This window comes from Rhagoletis zephyria, unplaced genomic scaffold (genome assembly GCF_001687245.7).
Source record: "Rhagoletis zephyria isolate East Lansing unplaced genomic scaffold, Rhagoletis_zephyria_1.1 Rzeph_scaffold_00557, whole genome shotgun sequence".
In the NCBI taxonomy this organism is placed as follows: Eukaryota; Metazoa; Arthropoda; class Insecta; order Diptera; family Tephritidae; genus Rhagoletis; species Rhagoletis zephyria.
Genome location: NW_016157641.1, coordinates 147,766 through 164,480, shown reverse-complemented (window position 1 = coordinate 164,480; position 16,715 = coordinate 147,766). Strand labels below are relative to the sequence as shown.

Sequence of the window (16,715 nt, the reverse complement as noted above, 5' to 3'; positions counted from 1 at the left end):
TTTCATAAATACATATAGTTATATTAAATAAACATTAATTAAGTCAATCCAATAATTCCCTCACGCACAGATTCCTGGTGCTCGCCGCACAGTATACACACTCGAGAATTAAAATGTTCGGATCACCTCTTACACGTTTCACAATACACTTTAAATATTCAAGGATATTTGATTTATTTATTATTAGCAAATTTACGAAGCAGCCTGTTTTTTTTTTTTTTTGTTTTGACGAGCACTATTATTTTCCATCTTACCTAGTTAAGACACTGTTTTCAAATTATACAACTGGCGCAAACGACTACTTTCCACAAACTGATCGCTTATTTATTGTCAGTGCAGAAGTTGACCAAGTGTCTTTTCTTTCTTCAGTAATATTCGATTGATTCAATCAACTTATAACGTTGTACACTACTATCCAAGATTCAAATAATAAAGCTAAATTAATTTGCCTGTTCTAGACAATTAATTGAATTAAAAAATAAAATGCAAGAAGTTTTGTTCGGCATACACCTTTTCATATATGTATAAGCTGTGTGCAATGCTAGCCGAGGTCTCAGATTTACTCTCCTCCGATTTTAATTTGCTGCTAATTTTTCGCTTTTTGTTTTAATGTCTGAATTAGAGGTCCGCAAGGAGACGTTTTTTCGATGCTACCGAAGTATTTCGGATGGTGCCGTTAGTTTTAGCTATTGGTGTTATAAATTAGAGAAAACTACTGAAAAATTTATAAAGTCTACATACATATATATCTAAGTTTTGAAATTTGACTCGCGTAAAATACAAAAATACTTATGATTTTGATAACAAAAACTTAATATTTTTGTCGCTATAGTTGATCAACCTCATTGGTTAACTCAGGCCCGGCCACAAGGGAGGGTTTTGGGGGTTTAAACAAAGGCCCTGTAGAGGGAAATATGCATAAAAATTTGCCATAATTTAGGTTAAGATAATAATGGTAAAAAATATTTTGAGATCTCAATTTTTTAAGATCTCATTTCAGAGATAGTAGTTGAGTAGTTGAGAGATCTAGGTTTAAATTAAACCAGGAGGTTCTACCACCTTTTGTTTCTCTGCTAAAGCTTCTAAAATATTGCAAAAACTGCGATTTTTTGACACTTTGACCTCGTTTTTTCAAAATCTGGAGCTGATGGAAACTTAGTTGTATTTTGGAACGAATTTCCGTCATCCCTTGTCGTTCTCCGAACGAAAAATGACACTGAAGATGGCACAACGTTGAAACCGGTTTGTCTCCAAACCAAATTTGACAAGGGATGACGGAAATTCGTTCCAAAATACATCATACACCCACCCTGTCGGAAACAACAACAACCAAAAAGGAAATATAGTATAGTTATTATTCAGTAGGTCATTGAATTAAAACTAGTTCGAAATTGAAATGAACTATTTGCTCCAGGTTTGTCTTTTTTTAATTTTAATTATATTCATATATATCTATATATGTATATACATATTAAATAATGCAATTATTTATTCATTTATTAATTAAAGTGAGCCGAGTGGAAGAAAGTGCGAAAGGCAACAGCAAAAAAATAATAAAAATCAACGGTAATATTTTGCCCTTTAAACGTGTACATTATTATACTGAAATTAAATTGGCTTCTAAAAATTAAAAGTGAAAAGTTGAAAACTTTTTTAATTCTGTATTGTATATTTTTCGAGCTCAAGGCCACATGAAAATCTGACTGAAGTCGAAATATCGGCAAATAAAAACAAATGTAAAATCAAAAATTTTGTTACGATTTTCATGTGGCCTTGAGCTCGAAAAATATACAATACTGTGTAAAACGAACGGCCAATAAAAAAAAAGATAAAACTTTTTTTATTTGTTAAATTTTTGTGAGTTTTTCCCAAAGTTTTAAACTTTAACTTATATGGCGTATGCTATACAATTTTTATAAAAAAATTAGTGAAATTAGTTTAAAAATTTAAATATTCTTTTAACATTCGTCAATAAATTCAAGCAATTGAACTAAAAAATTTCAGTTTTTTTAAGGGAATCGTGCCAGTGCGGGTAATTTAACCGAAAATCGGGGAATTTCGCGGTGGAAAACGGGGAGAAAGATAAAATGAGTTGGCATCCCTGATTCCGGGCACGAAAAGTTGTTTTTTGCGTTCCTCACGCTCTGGGCACTTTTGGTACGGGTTGACACATTTTCGACACTTGTTAGAGAGTAACTTATTTTTACGCTCTAATAACCGAAACAGCCCGGAAAGCGTGTGGAACAAACCTAATATCGGCGCAACTATCTCTATTGCAATTTCATTTGTTTACATTTATCAGCTGTTCATTTGGCAGCATGTTCATCAAGCCGTTTCTAATACGGCTTTCCCACGCTATACAAAATATTGAGAGCGAATTACCGCATTTATTGGTAATTCAGATCCAAGTTTATCAATGTGTATATCCCTAATTTAAAACGGAAACTTATACATATTTAGGAAGAATCTACAATTTGCATCAATTTTGCAGCGAAGAAAAACAAAAACAAAACACAGAGACAGAGAACTGTGAAATCAAATTAAGAATGTGGTCGTGGGAATGGCGTTCCAATTTCTCTTCGAATTACGTAAATCGCCATACAAAATTTTGAGAGCGCATTACTTCATTTGTAGGTAATTCAGATCCAATTACCGTGAGAATTACGAATAAATCGCTGCCGTCTCTAATTTTAATCGGAAATTTATCGAACTCAGCTGTCAGAGCAAGAGAGAATAGAAAAAATCAAAACAAATAAAGGGAGGAAATTAAGGAAAACACAATGAATTGTCAAATCGAATTAGCAATGAGTCATGTAAACGGGGTAATTCACCAAAGTAATTCAGGGGCTCTATTCTGTAACTGTGAGTTTTCAAGTGTACACTGAAAAATTAGAAATTTCCTGCAAACACATTAGAATTTACAGAAGGAATTACAATACAAATTTTCTACTTTACATACTATTCTACTACCATTTTCGCATCAATGGATTTCATTCTTCCCCTTTCTCTGTTCTTCGTAAAATGGTCCAGCCTTAATCTTTTGCATTTCCGTATAAACGTTGTAAATATAAGTCTGATCCGTGGTGGAGAAAATAACTTTCGGTGGAGAAAATAACTTTTGGCCCTATGAGGTAGTCGCAGGCCGAGTTCTTGCTGAAAATGTGTTTTTTTTATATGATTTAGATTTGTTTTAACAGAATTGAATTTTATTTTTCTTCTGTTTTTCATTTTATATATTTGATTTTTTATCTTATTTCCTCTTGTTATTTCATTTAATTTTATGCTACTCTATTCAATTATTTCTTTTCTGTTAAGTTGGATTATTTTATATGGTTCTATTTTTTTACTGCTGCTTACTTTTTTAACATTAAAATCTAAAGATTATTAAAAAAAATAAAACTAATACAAAAATATAAAAAATCCTCTACGCCCGGGGAGTACTCGAACCCGGACCCTCTCGACCGACAGCCTAATGCTTTGACCACTCGGCCATTGCGACTCTTCGGGCGGCGCGGCAAAAGGCATATGTAAACGCTGTCAGTTGACTGCCTGTGTTTGTTTTCACCACACGTACCATGTTCGGACCGAAACTTGTGTTTTCGTCCATGTAAAATCTGTCAAACGAAAACCATTATTCGCTGAAAATTACTTGAAAACTCCGTTCCACTCATTCCAATCGGTGTCTTCACTAGTATTTTAGATTATTTATCGAAGTGGAAGTCATATTTTATCATCTTTAATACGCTAGCTGGGATTTATTGTCAATTAGCTGGCCAAATTAAAATATGAACAAAAGAAAAAGGTTGCTTATGATAAGAAAATGAAACACAAAGATAATGGCCCGTAGTCATAGTCAAAATAAAGTCGACTTTAAAGTTAGTTGCAGCTTTTTTGACAGATATCCCATTGAAAATTATGTCAAAAAGCTGCAACTAACTTTAAAGTCGACTTTATTTTGACTATGACTACGGGCCATTGATTTCGTTTTTTCGTAGCAAAACTGTAAAGAAAGGATAAAAGAAATGTTAACGAAAACACTACCAGCCGGTGCGAACAGCTTTCAGCCCACAATCCCAAAACTCGTTTTCAAAGTGTTTTCGTTGTCGGTTCGAACATGGTATTACCTTTTACCATGTTCTGATAGCATTTGAGCCAAGGCGAATTTATATAAGGTGGTGTTACTAGATCAGCTGATTTTGTGTATGTGTTTCGCCTCACGGCTTCTTATGCCAAATTTAAAAATTTTGTTTGAATTTCCACACACACTCTTACAGATTTTGACAGTTTATGCCGCCAAAGCAAAAACAAAATACATGTAACTGCCGTCCCTAAATTGGAGCGCTAAGCGTTGCGTTATCCATTGTCGACGAGTGTCAGCGCCCCAAATCAACGCGTCGTAATTTTTGACGTTTTCTCAGATCCTCTCGTTTTTATTCTCCTTTCCTCTTTCACTTTTTTGTCCTTTCTCTTTCTTTCCGTCTTCCGCATCCAACTTCAACACGTAACGCCCTGTCAAAAATGAAAATTCCATTTGCTCGGCGTTAGCGCCGCGTTATTCGAAGCGCACATTGGCGCGATTCTGTCGTTGCGAATCCGCAAGCCCAAAAATTACAACAATGCTACCGATACATTTTAATGCGCTAGCGCACACTTGCACGATTCCGTCGCTGCGAATTTTTCGAACATTCAATGTTCCTCTCTATTGACGCGTTCGAAACGCGGCTTGCAGCGTTTTGAAGGCGTCAAAGAAGAAGAAGAAAGGTGTCACAGCAATAAAGGCAAAGAAAAAAAAACGTGTAATGTACAAAAACTAATAAAAACGTTCGTAATAATAGTATTTTGTACGATTTGGGCACGCCGAGTGCGAAAATACACGAAATAAAGGGAAAATTGAGTGAATTGTACATCGGAAATCGACGCGAAAAAATCGCTCAAGTGTGCGCACGTTTGCGGATTCGAAGTTAACAGCCGAATTCGCAACGTATTCGCAACGATGGAATCGCGCTAATGTGCGCTTCGCTTTATTGTGGGATGCTTCATACAAATTGTATGGGCATGAGGATTTTTGACAGTTGTTTGGCGCTTGACGCGCCAATTTAGGGATGGCAGTAAGTTTTTGTTTTTGTACTCCTGCTATCACCTTATATAAATTCGCCTTGATTTGAGCATTTTAAAATATTGGATACAGTAGCACGAAATGTCACAATCTACTTAATTGTCAGGTTGTGTGCCTGTGGATATACGAGACAAGTGACAGCTATTTCGATAGCTCCTGCAACTTCCATCTCTTACCGGGCGATAATTAAAAATATCGGGACATCGTATTTGCATTGAATTTTCAATACGTGTATTGTGTCCGGATTGCACATAGATTGGATTGTAAAATAACACATTTTAACTAATTGTATTATTTTATAAAAGTATACAACAAACAACTTGATACTCACGGTATATGACTGCATATTACAAGAAATCTGAAGCATTTTTGAAGAACAATTGTACATGGATTCGTAACATTCTCATTTGAGTTGACCGAAGGCAGTGTTATGTGGATGTAAAAAATCTGAATCTATAAGAGATATATTTTATCGTTCAAATCTTTAAAGCAATAAAATTGATATGTGGCAAAAACGAGCGCTTGCGTTTTGTTTAGTATTGTTGTTGAACGACTGGCGAGCGTTCGCAGATGAGCATAACCATAAGGTAAGAATCGAAAATACATTCTCGATTGGTTTTTGTTAATTTACTTTATTCAAGTACAATGACCGAGAAGAGGTAGTGCTGTGGATGAATACAGTTGGGCCGTACCATAACAGGCAGGAGACATATGCCTACTTTTCCTTGCCATTTTGTAGTGGTGCCAAACAAAGTATTTCCCATTATCATGAGACCCTCAGTGAAGCACTCCAAGGTGTCGAGCTAGAGTTTAGTGGCTATGAAATAGACTTTAAAGGTTAGCAAAAAAATATGTGGTTTGAATATCAGTAATTTATTAAAAATCATACAGTTGACGTCTCTCCAACCGTAATTTGCATGATCGATCTAACAATTGATAAAGTGAAGGCTTTTACATATGCTGTTAAAAACCAATATTGGTATCAAATGTATATAGATGGCCTTCCGATCTGGGGGGAGGTTGGCAAAAAGGATGAAACGGAAGAAAAGTATTTTATTTTTACGCATAAAAAATTTGAAATTGGTTACAACGGTCAGCAAATTGTTGATGTGACTCTGCACAACGAAAAAAGAGAGTTGTTAACACCAGGAGCCAAAATTAAGTTTTCTTATGAAGTAAACTGGAAGCCAAGCACAGTTGAATTTAAAAATCGGTTTGACAAATATTTGGATCCGAAATTTTTCCAACATAGAGTGAGTATAATGCTTTGAATACGTAACATAATTAATTAATTTAACAAATAAATTATTGCAGATCCACTGGTTTAGTATTTTTAACAGTTTTATGATGGTCATATTTTTGGTTGGATTGGTTTCAATGATTCTAATGCGTACTTTACGCAAAGACTATGCGCGGTATAGCAAGGACGAAGAAATTGATGATATGGTAATACTGGTTGAACATTGCCGAATGCAGTTCAGGAAAAATTTTATATTCCATATATTGGTTTTATATTTTTAGGAACGTGACTTGGGTGACGAATATGGCTGGAAACAGGTACATGGAGATGTTTTTCGAACCCCTCCACATGCTTTGTTATTTTCCGCTATGATAGGAGCTGGTTGTCAATTAATTTCCGTAGTTCTCGGAGTCATTATATTTGCGATCGTCGGTGAACTATATACAGAGTGAGTATTATGTAACTTAAATAACGCCAATGTAAAATATTATAATTACCGATTTTAGATGTCTTCAAAAATTAGTTTTATTTACAAACAAATTTTATAATCACACAATAAAATTTTATTTTTTCTTGTAATCTACATTTAAAGACGTGGATCAATGCTATCCACTGCCATATTTGTGTATGCAGCAACATCCCCCGTCAACGGTTACTTCGGTGGCTCGCTATATGCTCGACTAGGCGGCAGAATGTGGATACGCCAAATGATTGTCTCTGCATTTATGGTGCCTGCATTTGTTTGTGGAACTGCGTTTTTCATCAATTTTATTGCAATTGGCTATCATGCATCGCGCGCTATACCTTTTGGAACAATGATTGCGGTTACATGTATATGCATTTTCGTTGTTTTGCCATTAACACTAGCTGGCACTGTGGTGGGGCGCAATTTAGATGGACAGCCAGACCATCCCTGCCGAGTTAATGCAGTGCCTCGCCCAATACCAGAGAAAAAGTGGTTTATGGAACCGGCGATTATTATCCTCCTTGGGGGTGTATTACCCTTTGGATCGATCTTTATAGAAATGTAAATATAATCCCTTTGTGAAATAATCCAACTAACGACCTGTAATGCATGGTTTCATTATTATCATATATACACTGCCGGAATAAAGTATAGGCACAGCAAATTTTTCACAATATATGCAACAATTTTTATTCTAATATTTTTCCGCCAATTTTGTATAAAAATATGGTTCATTCAAAAACAAAAACATAAAAATAAAATTCCTAAACTTTGTGCAAAACTCGCGAAAACTCAGCAAATGTTCACCAAAATTCTCAACTTTTTAATCGGATTTTTTAGAATTTTTTTGAGTATGCAGTTTTCTAGCCCATTCAATTCTAGTAAGACAATGCAAGCTCGGAGTTAGTCAAAAACTGCGTTGATTTTTGAGATTTTTTTTTTTGTTGAAGGGGTTCTGCATTTTTTCCATATAAAGTATTTTCGAAAAAAATTTTTTGTATGGAAGAGACTGCCTGAAAAAAAAATTCCAAAAATTAACGGTAATTCCTAGATACTTAAAACTTGCACTTCATTATAATAAAATTGACGCGGCTACAAATGTGCATATCCAAAAAAATTCTAAACAATCTGACTAAAAAGTATAAATTTTTCATGAATTTGCTGAGTTTTCGCGAGTTTTGCACAAAGTCTAGGAATTATATTTTTATGTTTTTTTGTTGTAGAATTGACTATATTTTCAAACGAAATTAGCGGAAAAATATTAGAATGAAAATTGTTGCATATATTGTGAAAAAATTGCTGTGCCAATACTTTGTTCCGGCAGTGTATATATAAGCGTATACTTTTATTTTTACCAGGTACCAAAAATAACTGTTATCTCAAATTTACAAATTGAAAACGTTGCCCGAATTCTGAAATTTAGTGAAAGCTGAAAAAAGTTATTAGATGAAAAATATTTTTTATTTCACTGATGGAGTTATAACCCACGTTGTTTGATAAAAGTTATTGCCTAACGCTTATTTATTTTTTACGTTGCTTGATCGCAGTTATTATCCAAACTTAATTTTTTTACGTTGTCTGATAAGAATTTACTAAAACTGAGATGAAGAAGATAAAGATGATGAAAATGAAAGAGGAGGAGTAAAATAACTGTTATCAGACAACGTAAAAGTAAGCATTGGGAAATAACTGTTATCAAGCAACTCAAAAAATAAACGTTGGGAAATAACTGTTATTGGCGACGGAAAACATATTTCTCCCGCATTACAGTTATCAGGCAATGCAAAAAGTAAACGAATAACTAACTAATAACTGCTATGTCCCTGATTTTTATACATTACACGTTTCCGGAATTATTAATTTTTCTCATTATTATTATTATTAAAGTTTCTCATGTATTTTCCTTATTTTATTTTCAGGTACTTCATTTTCACATCATTTTGGGCCTATAAAATCTACTATGTTTATGGTTTTATGCTGTTAGTGTTTACCATATTAATGATTGTAACGGTGTGTGTGACTATTGTCTGCACTTACTTCCTTTTAAACGCAGAGGATTACCGGTGGCAATGGACAAGTTTTATGTCTGCCGCATCCACTGCTATATACGTGTACGCGTATTCATTCTACTATTTCTTCTTTAAAACAAAGTAAGTTTTTGATTGACTTAAATTCATATGTAGGTACTTGTCTTGCAACAGATGCGTTTCTTATTTTTATTTTCAGAATGTATGGCCTGTTCCAAACAGCCTTTTATTTTGGCTATATGGCATTGTTTAGTGGAGCTCTCGGAATTATATGTGGTACCGTCGGGTATTTAGGCACAAGCGTATTTGTACGAAAAATTTACTCTAATGTTAAAATAGACTAGATTTCATATATATATAGATTGGTTCAATTTATTTTTTATCGGACTAATTAAATATTAACGCTTCTTTAGTTCAAGCTTGAATAATTTATTATTACCAATTTTTCAATGCAGAAATCTCGCCGCCAGTTAAAATATACGTAAGCAATATGAAGTATGTATATGGTAAATTGGAACAAATTAAATGGCATTCGTATATTGTAAATTCCAGATTAGCCAGCAGACATAATTTATTAGATAAATACGTATGTGTTTATATATATTTTTTTTTTGGTATCAATTAAGCAGTAACAATTATTTACACCTTTTTCCAAAACGTTAGACCTAGCCAGAGTTATAAAAATTGTTCTAGGTGATGTATGCCAAGCATAAATGTAACAGCGACCGTAAGCTATGGTAGAAATAGGGTCTTAAATACAAGAAAGAACAGTTCTTTAGTTTTGATATATCACGCCCTAAAAAAATGGGGTCATACGCAAAATTACCAATTTCATACACCACGCACAGACTAAGCTCTGAAAAGCGCAAACAATCATAAAAAATTACTATTTAATCTTGTATTATATATTAATAATTTTGAAATAAAACAGTACCTACAGACAGTTAGACCTTTGTAAACTTTAGCTTAAATTTTTTTAATATTTTTCGAACTACATACTTATTTTCCGTAAATAACCAGTTTTGAGCATTTTGCCCAGGGTAAACTTGAAATTAATTTTTTTCTTTTTTCAAGAAATGTATGCATATATATATTTTAAGTGATCTAATAGAATTTCTATGGAAAATAAATTAATACCTATTTGCCGTTCACATTTGTGTTGTGTTTGGCCGAGCTTCTCCAAATTGTAGTTTACGTTTTACTGTTGGGACAAACGAGAAATTATTTTTTTAGGAGAAGTTGTTTTCATTGGAGTACTCTTGGAAGTTTGTCATTGTCTACCGGGTGGTGGCTGCTGTTAGACAAAAAAAAAGTTCCCCCTGAGAAAAAAAATAAGGGCAACTATATATGGCTAACAAATATTATATATCTCGCATCTCAATTTCGGATAAAACATCAAAATGGTAAAAAAAAATTACAGTAAGACGTATCACGAAAAAAAGTTAACGTGTGTCAGTTTTATTTGAATACTTATGTCGAGTAAAAATTTAGGGTGTAATTTTTTTTATGCACCCGCTAAGTATCGGATATAAAATAAGAAAGTTGTAGCAAAATTTTTTTACACCCAAAATTTTCTCGGCATAATTGCTTAAATAAAACTGAAACGCTAAACTTTTTTTCTTTCATATGTCGTGATACGGCTTAATTACAGTAAAAGCCCGTCCACATAGAACTTCGGCGTTGCGTTGGCGTTGGCGTCGCTTCAACAGCAGACTATGAATACATGAATTCAAATGCAGCCGTCCGCATAGCCAAAATTCGACAACGCTCACGCCAACACAAAGCAAAAAGATGGCCAACTCTCAACTTTTCGCGTGTGTCGCTCGTCAGCTGTTGCAAATAAATAAAATTATGTGAAATATCTTTCCTTTTTAATCAAGTGCGGGCAAGAAATACCGTTCTTAGTGTAGTATAAGCTGGGCTCGAATCGTCACATACGAGATCGTATTACTCGTCACGTAAAAACACAGTTTTCGGATTATGACATACGTGAACGTACTTCTTACCCCATTTAGCTTATACGACTGGCGGTATCACGTCATTTTCTTTCGTATGCTTCCGATTCCTGCTAAATAGAATGTGAGGAAAGCAAAACGAAGCAAAATCATGGACAACTCTCAACTTTTGCGCGCTTTGGCAATCAGTTGTTTACATGTATATTTTCTCGTGCGCTGGAATTTATATTTAAAGACAAAAATACGGTTAATATGAATTGTTATTGCTAGCATTATTGAGTATTATAATATTGTTAACTATTTAACGCAGGTCAAATATGGAGAAAATGGAGAACGCAGAAACTGTCAAAGCGTTTATTGTAGCACACCTTCAACGCTTCACACTTTGTTAAAGTTCCATCTATCAAGCAAAGCGAGGAAAGTCGAGTGTAAACGGCCCTTTAAGTGCTGGGCAACTGTGAACGAAAGGAGGCATATATGTTAAAGAAATCGACTTTATAATTTTATCGATAAGTTATTATCTGTGTTGACCGTGTTCAAGCGGGAAATTGGGTGATCGCGCTGGCAAATATATTAAATATACAAACAAAAGCTTTTTTAAATACAAAAATTAGGACAAACTGGACATTTAAATAAGATTTTAACTAAAATGGAAGAAAGTGTGGCTGTCAACAGCATGCCAAATGAATTAGAATATAGCAAAAATTTTAAGGTAAGCCAAGTTTATCATTTCGATCATGTTAACAAATGCTGTGATAAAAATATTAATTGAGATTTGAGATATACCATAACCCTTGCCGTCGTTCTTTAATATCATCCCATTTGTAAAAAAACAGAGTAGACGGCACAAAACAATAGGACATTTTTGAAATGTGTACGTATGTACATACATATGTATGTAATTATTATTGAATCATGGTACATGCATACGTACATAAAATTCAAAAATGTTTTACTTGAAGCTGTGCTCTGTAGTTCATTGGATGATTTATTAATAAGTAGATAGTAATTTCAATAACGCTTGATTTGAATTAATCCAATTCAAAGGATTTGAAACACGATGTTCTAATAAACAGCACTGAAATGGATCGAAGTAATATATTTGACACGAATGATATCGCCCCCAGCGAAAGTTGCAATGAAACTGTCAAAGGTAATGGATGCGATGATCCAATAAACAACTCTAAAATGGATCGGAGTAATATATCTGACACGGATGAAATGGCCCCCAGCGAAAGTTGCAATGAAACTTTCAAAGGTAATGTATGCGGTGATCTAATAAACAATACTGAAATTGATCGAACTAATACTATTCTGACACAGATCATATCGCCGCCAGCGAAAGTTGCAATGAAACTGTTAAAGGTAATGGATGCGATGATTCAATAAACAACACTGAAATGGATCGAAGTAATATATCTGACACGGATGATATCGCCCCCAGCGAAAGTTGCAATGAAACTGCGGAAAGTAATGGAGATGAGAGCAATCTTGGAAAAGGTTTAAGTACTGATGGAAAACGTAATGATGTAAGTTTGGTTACACGTAAAATTTATTTAAATAATGGCATTTACTTTCCAGCGATCCACACATAAAGATCTACAAACGTTGCAAAGTCAACAACAGCGTTTGCAAAGAGAAGCTCAGTTTAGGTAAGATCGGCGGAATAATTTTTGGTTTAACATTCAAAATTATATAAAAATTATAGCATTCCGTATCATAAGCCAAAAAAATATACATTGCAAGAGTTTCTAAGTCGTCGCACAATAATGAAACCTTCCGAAGTCAGCGATGAAAATTGTTCTGCAGAATCCTTTGGAAAGTCGAGAAGTTTAAAAATGTCAAGAGAAGAGTTGGCAGTTTATTCGTAAGTATTACGGGATTAACAAATTGCAATTTGTACAATTGGTAAGTGTGCAAATTAAAGAGATGCCTGCATGCGTTCTATATTATAAAAATAATAATTCGCAGTATTGAGGTATGCACATATACATATGTATGTATTTATCAAAAATTTGAAATGAACTGCAAATTTATAAATATTCATATTCGAAAATTTATTTTATTTTTTCAATCGGTTCAGTAAATTAATGGAGGATAGAGCCAAAGAGGCATCTGAATTTTTCAAACCTGAAGACGTTGATAACTCAAAAGAAACTGCAAGTAAAAATGACGAAAGCTATAATACAACGGAAACAATGCATGGGGACTCCAATATTCAAGTTGAAGATATAAAGCCAGAAACCGACAATGAAGAATGCGTGGACAAATGCGTATCTAATGTTATAATAACTGAAGTTGTAGAGCTTCCAAGATTGGATCTAAAAGACGTAACTACGGGCTTAAACCTGAAAGATATTGTCAACCAACCAGTACTAGCCAAAGAAGTGAATTCCTTTTCATTGAATTCAAATGCAGGTATATCAGATATTTTCAAGGTAAGTCCTACTTTGAAAGACGACGTAGATATCACATTCGAAATGTTATCGAACGAGAAGGAAGCTCCTAAAGCAATTAGCAGGGCTAATAGTCTGCTGGAAAGGCTAATGAAAACTAATCGTCCTCAAAGACCAAAAAATACGGAATCTAATGGGTGAGTAGTTAATTACTGCATATACAAGTAAAAATACATATATGTATCTAAACACTGTTTTGCTAAAGGATTCTCACTCATAAAGGCAATTCAAAAGCACTTATCGATGAGGCAGATGCTTCTTTGCATAAAAAACCAGGAGAAACATTTTTAAGGCTAAAGGACAATTTGAAAACCATCATTATGGAAAAACGACGAGAAGAGTTGAAGAAGCGGCAAGAGGAAGATAACGCTAAAAAGGCACTACTTGACACAGATGATGAAGACGAGGAAGAAATAGACGATTCTTTAGAGTTCGATGAGAAATCATTGGTAAGGTTTTTGTTCATATTCGTATATTATACAATGTATTGAATTGCGATGTTTTAGTCTGAAAGCGCAGAAAACTCTGATTACGCATCTGATCGCGAATCTACGAATCATATTGAAGGTGAAATTGATGAAGAAGAAATATCTTTAGCTCAAAAACCTTTATCGGCACCAGAAGAAGAGGAAGAAGATTACGACGAAAAAGAAGGAAAAATCAAGCGGCGAATAGAGTTCCCCAGCGATGATTCTGACTTGTCGCAACACCATAGCCCGCCCACAATAAGTCAAGTACCTGAAACACAAATAGGGAACAGAGAAGAGGAAACGGACCAATTAATAAATTTATGTTCGGGTACTTTTGAAACCCAGCCTGTTGCACCAGCAGAAGACAAAATCTACAGTAAAATTGTTTCATCAAGTGAAGATGAAGATTTTTCTAGTTCGAATAAACCAAGAACCAAAAAATTTACAAAAAAAGTTATAAAAAAATCAAATATGAAATTAGGGTTTTCTGATGATGAAGATGATGAGTCCGATGATGAAGCTGACAAAGCTGAGCAGGCGGGCGAAGAGGAGGAAGATATCTTAGCCGAAGATGATATGCCCGCCACTTATATTGATTATGATTCAGAAGAAAATGAAATAACTGTGGAATTGACCAAGCAAGATCGTGTAGACCAGGCTGAGAATTTCTTCGAAAAGGAAGCAGAACTATCGGAATCTGAATGGGGAAGCGCTGACGAGGACGAAAAAAATTTGGATCAGTACGACATTGAATTAGGCGACGAAGACGAATTCGACAAAGAGGAAATCAGAGCTCAATTGGGAAAAATACACGCGTAAGTAGTCGTTTTAAATTAATGATAATCGTTTATATGAGTTATATTTAGCAAGAATAAATATTTTATTTCCCATCGCACACTTTTCAGGCGTAAAATGTTGGACGAAGATATTCGACAAGTAAATAAATTACAAGAAATGCTCTTTGAAGACGAAGAAGATAATTCCGCTAAACGAGAACGTAAATTTAGGTGGAAAAATTTTGACACTGCTTTCAAACTTGAAACAAATGCAAACCAGTATATGGATTCCAAACCCGAAGAAGGCAGTGACGATGAAAACGAGCATTTATGGAGAAAAATACGTTTCGAACGAGAGCAAGCAATAAAAAATAGTACTTTAAATGAGGTAGTACGTAATATTTAATCTCAACTATAGAATAAATATAAAAATTGCTTTCTAGATTTCCATAGAAGCAAATACATCAGTTGCTACTCCCAAGACTTGCGACATTAAAAACATAACAATCGTGACTATGTCTAAATCTAGAATTGAAGGAGTGGAAGAAAAAGAGAAATCACCGTTTTTAATATCAAAAGAGCTTATCAAAGTTGAAAGCGCAAAGGCGAGAAGCTCATTTCTATTACGGAATAAAACGGCATTAACAAAAACAATTTGTTCAGTTAAAAACAGTAGCACTGATGTAAATACGTCACCAGATAAAATTGGTGTTAAAACAATAAATCCTAGCAAATTTGTGTTCACAACATTAACACTGGAAGAACATGAGGTAAAATTTCATATTCGATAGGCATGAACTTATTTTAATGCAATTGTTCTCTATTTATATAGACGTTAAAAAGAAAGGCTGATGACAAAAATGATGGTGTTGATATGAGAATAATTAAAAGGCCCAAAAACCAAACGACAAAGAGTGAATATTTGATAGATAAGCTATTGTAATTTCTAATTTTATTCTTAATATTGTTTAAATTAAGGTTAATTTTAGAAAATAATAAAAATTTTGACTGCTATAACAAATTACATTTTTTTGGTGAATTATTCCCATTCAGTCAATAAAGTTTAGGTACAGCGATTTTTTACAATACGGGCAACCATTTTTTTAAATATTATGGTTAATTTGACGACAAAACCCCAAAAATCAGAGTTCCAAACCTGCAAAATTAAAGAAAATTCTGCAAATTTTCATTCAAATGTAGCGACTTTTATTTACTCTCTTTAGAAAAAAGTTGGGTACGTAGTTCTTCTTTAGCCCATGATTTTTAGAAAATTTTTTTTTTGAAGGGGTAGCTGATTTTCGTAATTTTTTTTTTTTTATATGGACAACTAATAAAAAGAATTCCTCAAAAATCAATGGTAAGTCCTAGCTTCCTCAGACTTGCACCTTATTGTACTCAAATTGAATGGGCTAAAAACCGCAATCTAAAGATTGTAAATAAAAAGTGTAATATTTGAATGAAAATTTGCAAAATTTTGTTAAATTTTGCACAAGGTTTGGAATTCTGATTTTTTCGGGTTTTTGCTGTAGAGCTAACCATATTTTTAATAAAAAAAATAGAGAAAAATAAAATATTAAATAAACAGTTGCCCGTATTGCAAGAAACTCTCTGTAGCTAAACTTTATTGATTGACTGATATTTAATTGTACAATTTTATTGCATTCATTTACTTTGCTTAATGGAAAAAATTGTTGGTGTTACGGAGTGTGAGTGACAAACATCGTTTAGAAATCGGATTTTTATGTGTTTTATTTGAGTGGTTTTCGATTGTCGCGTTAAAAAAAAATCGAAATTATTGGATGTGTAGTGTGAAACGAGAATAAAGCTTTAAAGCTGTAATTCTCTGCTCTGAAAAACATGCCGGTCCATTTTACAAAACCTTGCAAATATGGCAACGATATAAGCTCACGAAGCGCTTGGAAGATTTTATAACATGATGTGCAGACGTAACGAATTTTCTTTGGCTAGCCGCAACCAATGCATATTGAAAAAAAAGTAGCACTAGAGTAAAACTATTTACGTGTATTTGGCCAAAATCGCTTAGGCGGTTACAGCGCCAAATAAGAAGATATATATATACGGCTAACACCACCTTGTGCGAATTCGTCTTGGGGGTAGCCGTAGTACAAAAAACAATAATTTACATAGCTTTTGCTTTTGGTAAACAAATGTCATCTTTGGCAAACATGCATATACTTTTTAAAGGTCA

General features: G+C 33.8%; 3 protein-coding genes across 6 annotated transcripts in view; 2 read left to right on the top strand and 1 right to left on the bottom strand.

The window, feature by feature from the left end:
* Positions 1 to 16,715, bottom strand: part of Mdr65 (Multi drug resistance 65) — a 48,626-nt gene that overhangs the window by 16,899 nt on the left and 15,012 nt on the right. The window contains exon 1 of one of the 2 annotated variants that reach the window (XM_017612549.1): positions 255 to 371. The exons of the other annotated variant lie outside the window; for it this stretch is intronic. The gene's annotated coding sequence lies outside the window, so the exon portion shown is untranslated. Of the gene's footprint in view, positions 1 to 254; positions 372 to 16,715 lie in introns of those variants that run through there. 2 annotated transcript variants of the gene reach the window in all.
* Positions 5,277 to 9,996, top strand: TM9SF3 (transmembrane 9 superfamily protein member 3). Its single transcript, XM_017612559.1, has 9 exons — positions 5,277 to 5,554; positions 5,607 to 5,703; positions 5,758 to 5,953; positions 6,008 to 6,369; positions 6,431 to 6,562; positions 6,638 to 6,804; positions 6,949 to 7,383; positions 8,742 to 8,972; positions 9,049 to 9,996. The coding sequence occupies exons 1-9, from the start codon at positions 5,547 to 5,549 to the stop codon at positions 9,191 to 9,193; spliced, it is 1,773 nt and encodes a 590-aa protein (XP_017468048.1). The 5' UTR covers positions 5,277 to 5,546; the 3' UTR covers positions 9,194 to 9,996.
* Positions 10,763 to 15,530, top strand: LOC108360320 (claspin-like). Of its 3 annotated transcripts, none has more exons than XM_017612555.1 (11): positions 10,763 to 11,516; positions 11,881 to 12,062; positions 12,128 to 12,333; positions 12,386 to 12,456; positions 12,513 to 12,671; positions 12,888 to 13,397; positions 13,466 to 13,709; positions 13,767 to 14,545; positions 14,636 to 14,894; positions 14,950 to 15,276; positions 15,339 to 15,530. In XM_017612555.1, exons 2-11 carry the CDS (start codon positions 11,888 to 11,890, stop codon positions 15,447 to 15,449), a joined length of 2,841 nt encoding a protein of 946 aa, XP_017468044.1. In that variant the 5' UTR covers positions 10,763 to 11,516; positions 11,881 to 11,887; the 3' UTR covers positions 15,450 to 15,530. The 3 variants fall into 3 exon arrangements, with proteins under 3 accessions (XP_017468044.1, XP_017468045.1, XP_017468043.1); XM_017612556.1 differs by having other exon boundaries at positions 11,852 to 11,957; XM_017612554.1 differs by having other exon boundaries at positions 11,852 to 12,062.

What these genes read in the sequence shown, in the direction of transcription:
- TM9SF3 (XM_017612559.1), top strand. An exon ending in CTATGAAATAGACTTTAAAG is followed by an intron (nt 5,954 to 6,007) that starts GTTAGCAAAAAA and finishes AAAATCATACAG; the next exon opens with TTGACGTCTCTCCAACCGTA. An exon ending in ACGAAGAAATTGATGATATG is followed by an intron (nt 6,563 to 6,637) that starts GTAATACTGGTT and finishes TTATATTTTTAG; the next exon opens with GAACGTGACTTGGGTGACGA.
- LOC108360320 (XM_017612554.1), top strand. Translation starts at nt 11,454, where the DNA reads ATGGAAGAAAGTGTGGCTGTCAACAGCATGCCAAATGAATTAGAATAT. An exon ending in AATATAGCAAAAATTTTAAG is followed by an intron (nt 11,517 to 11,851) that starts GTAAGCCAAGTT and finishes TCCAATTCAAAG; the next exon opens with GATTTGAAACACGATGTTCT. An exon ending in CAATTGGGAAAAATACACGC is followed by an intron (nt 14,546 to 14,635) that starts GTAAGTAGTCGT and finishes CACACTTTTCAG; the next exon opens with GCGTAAAATGTTGGACGAAG.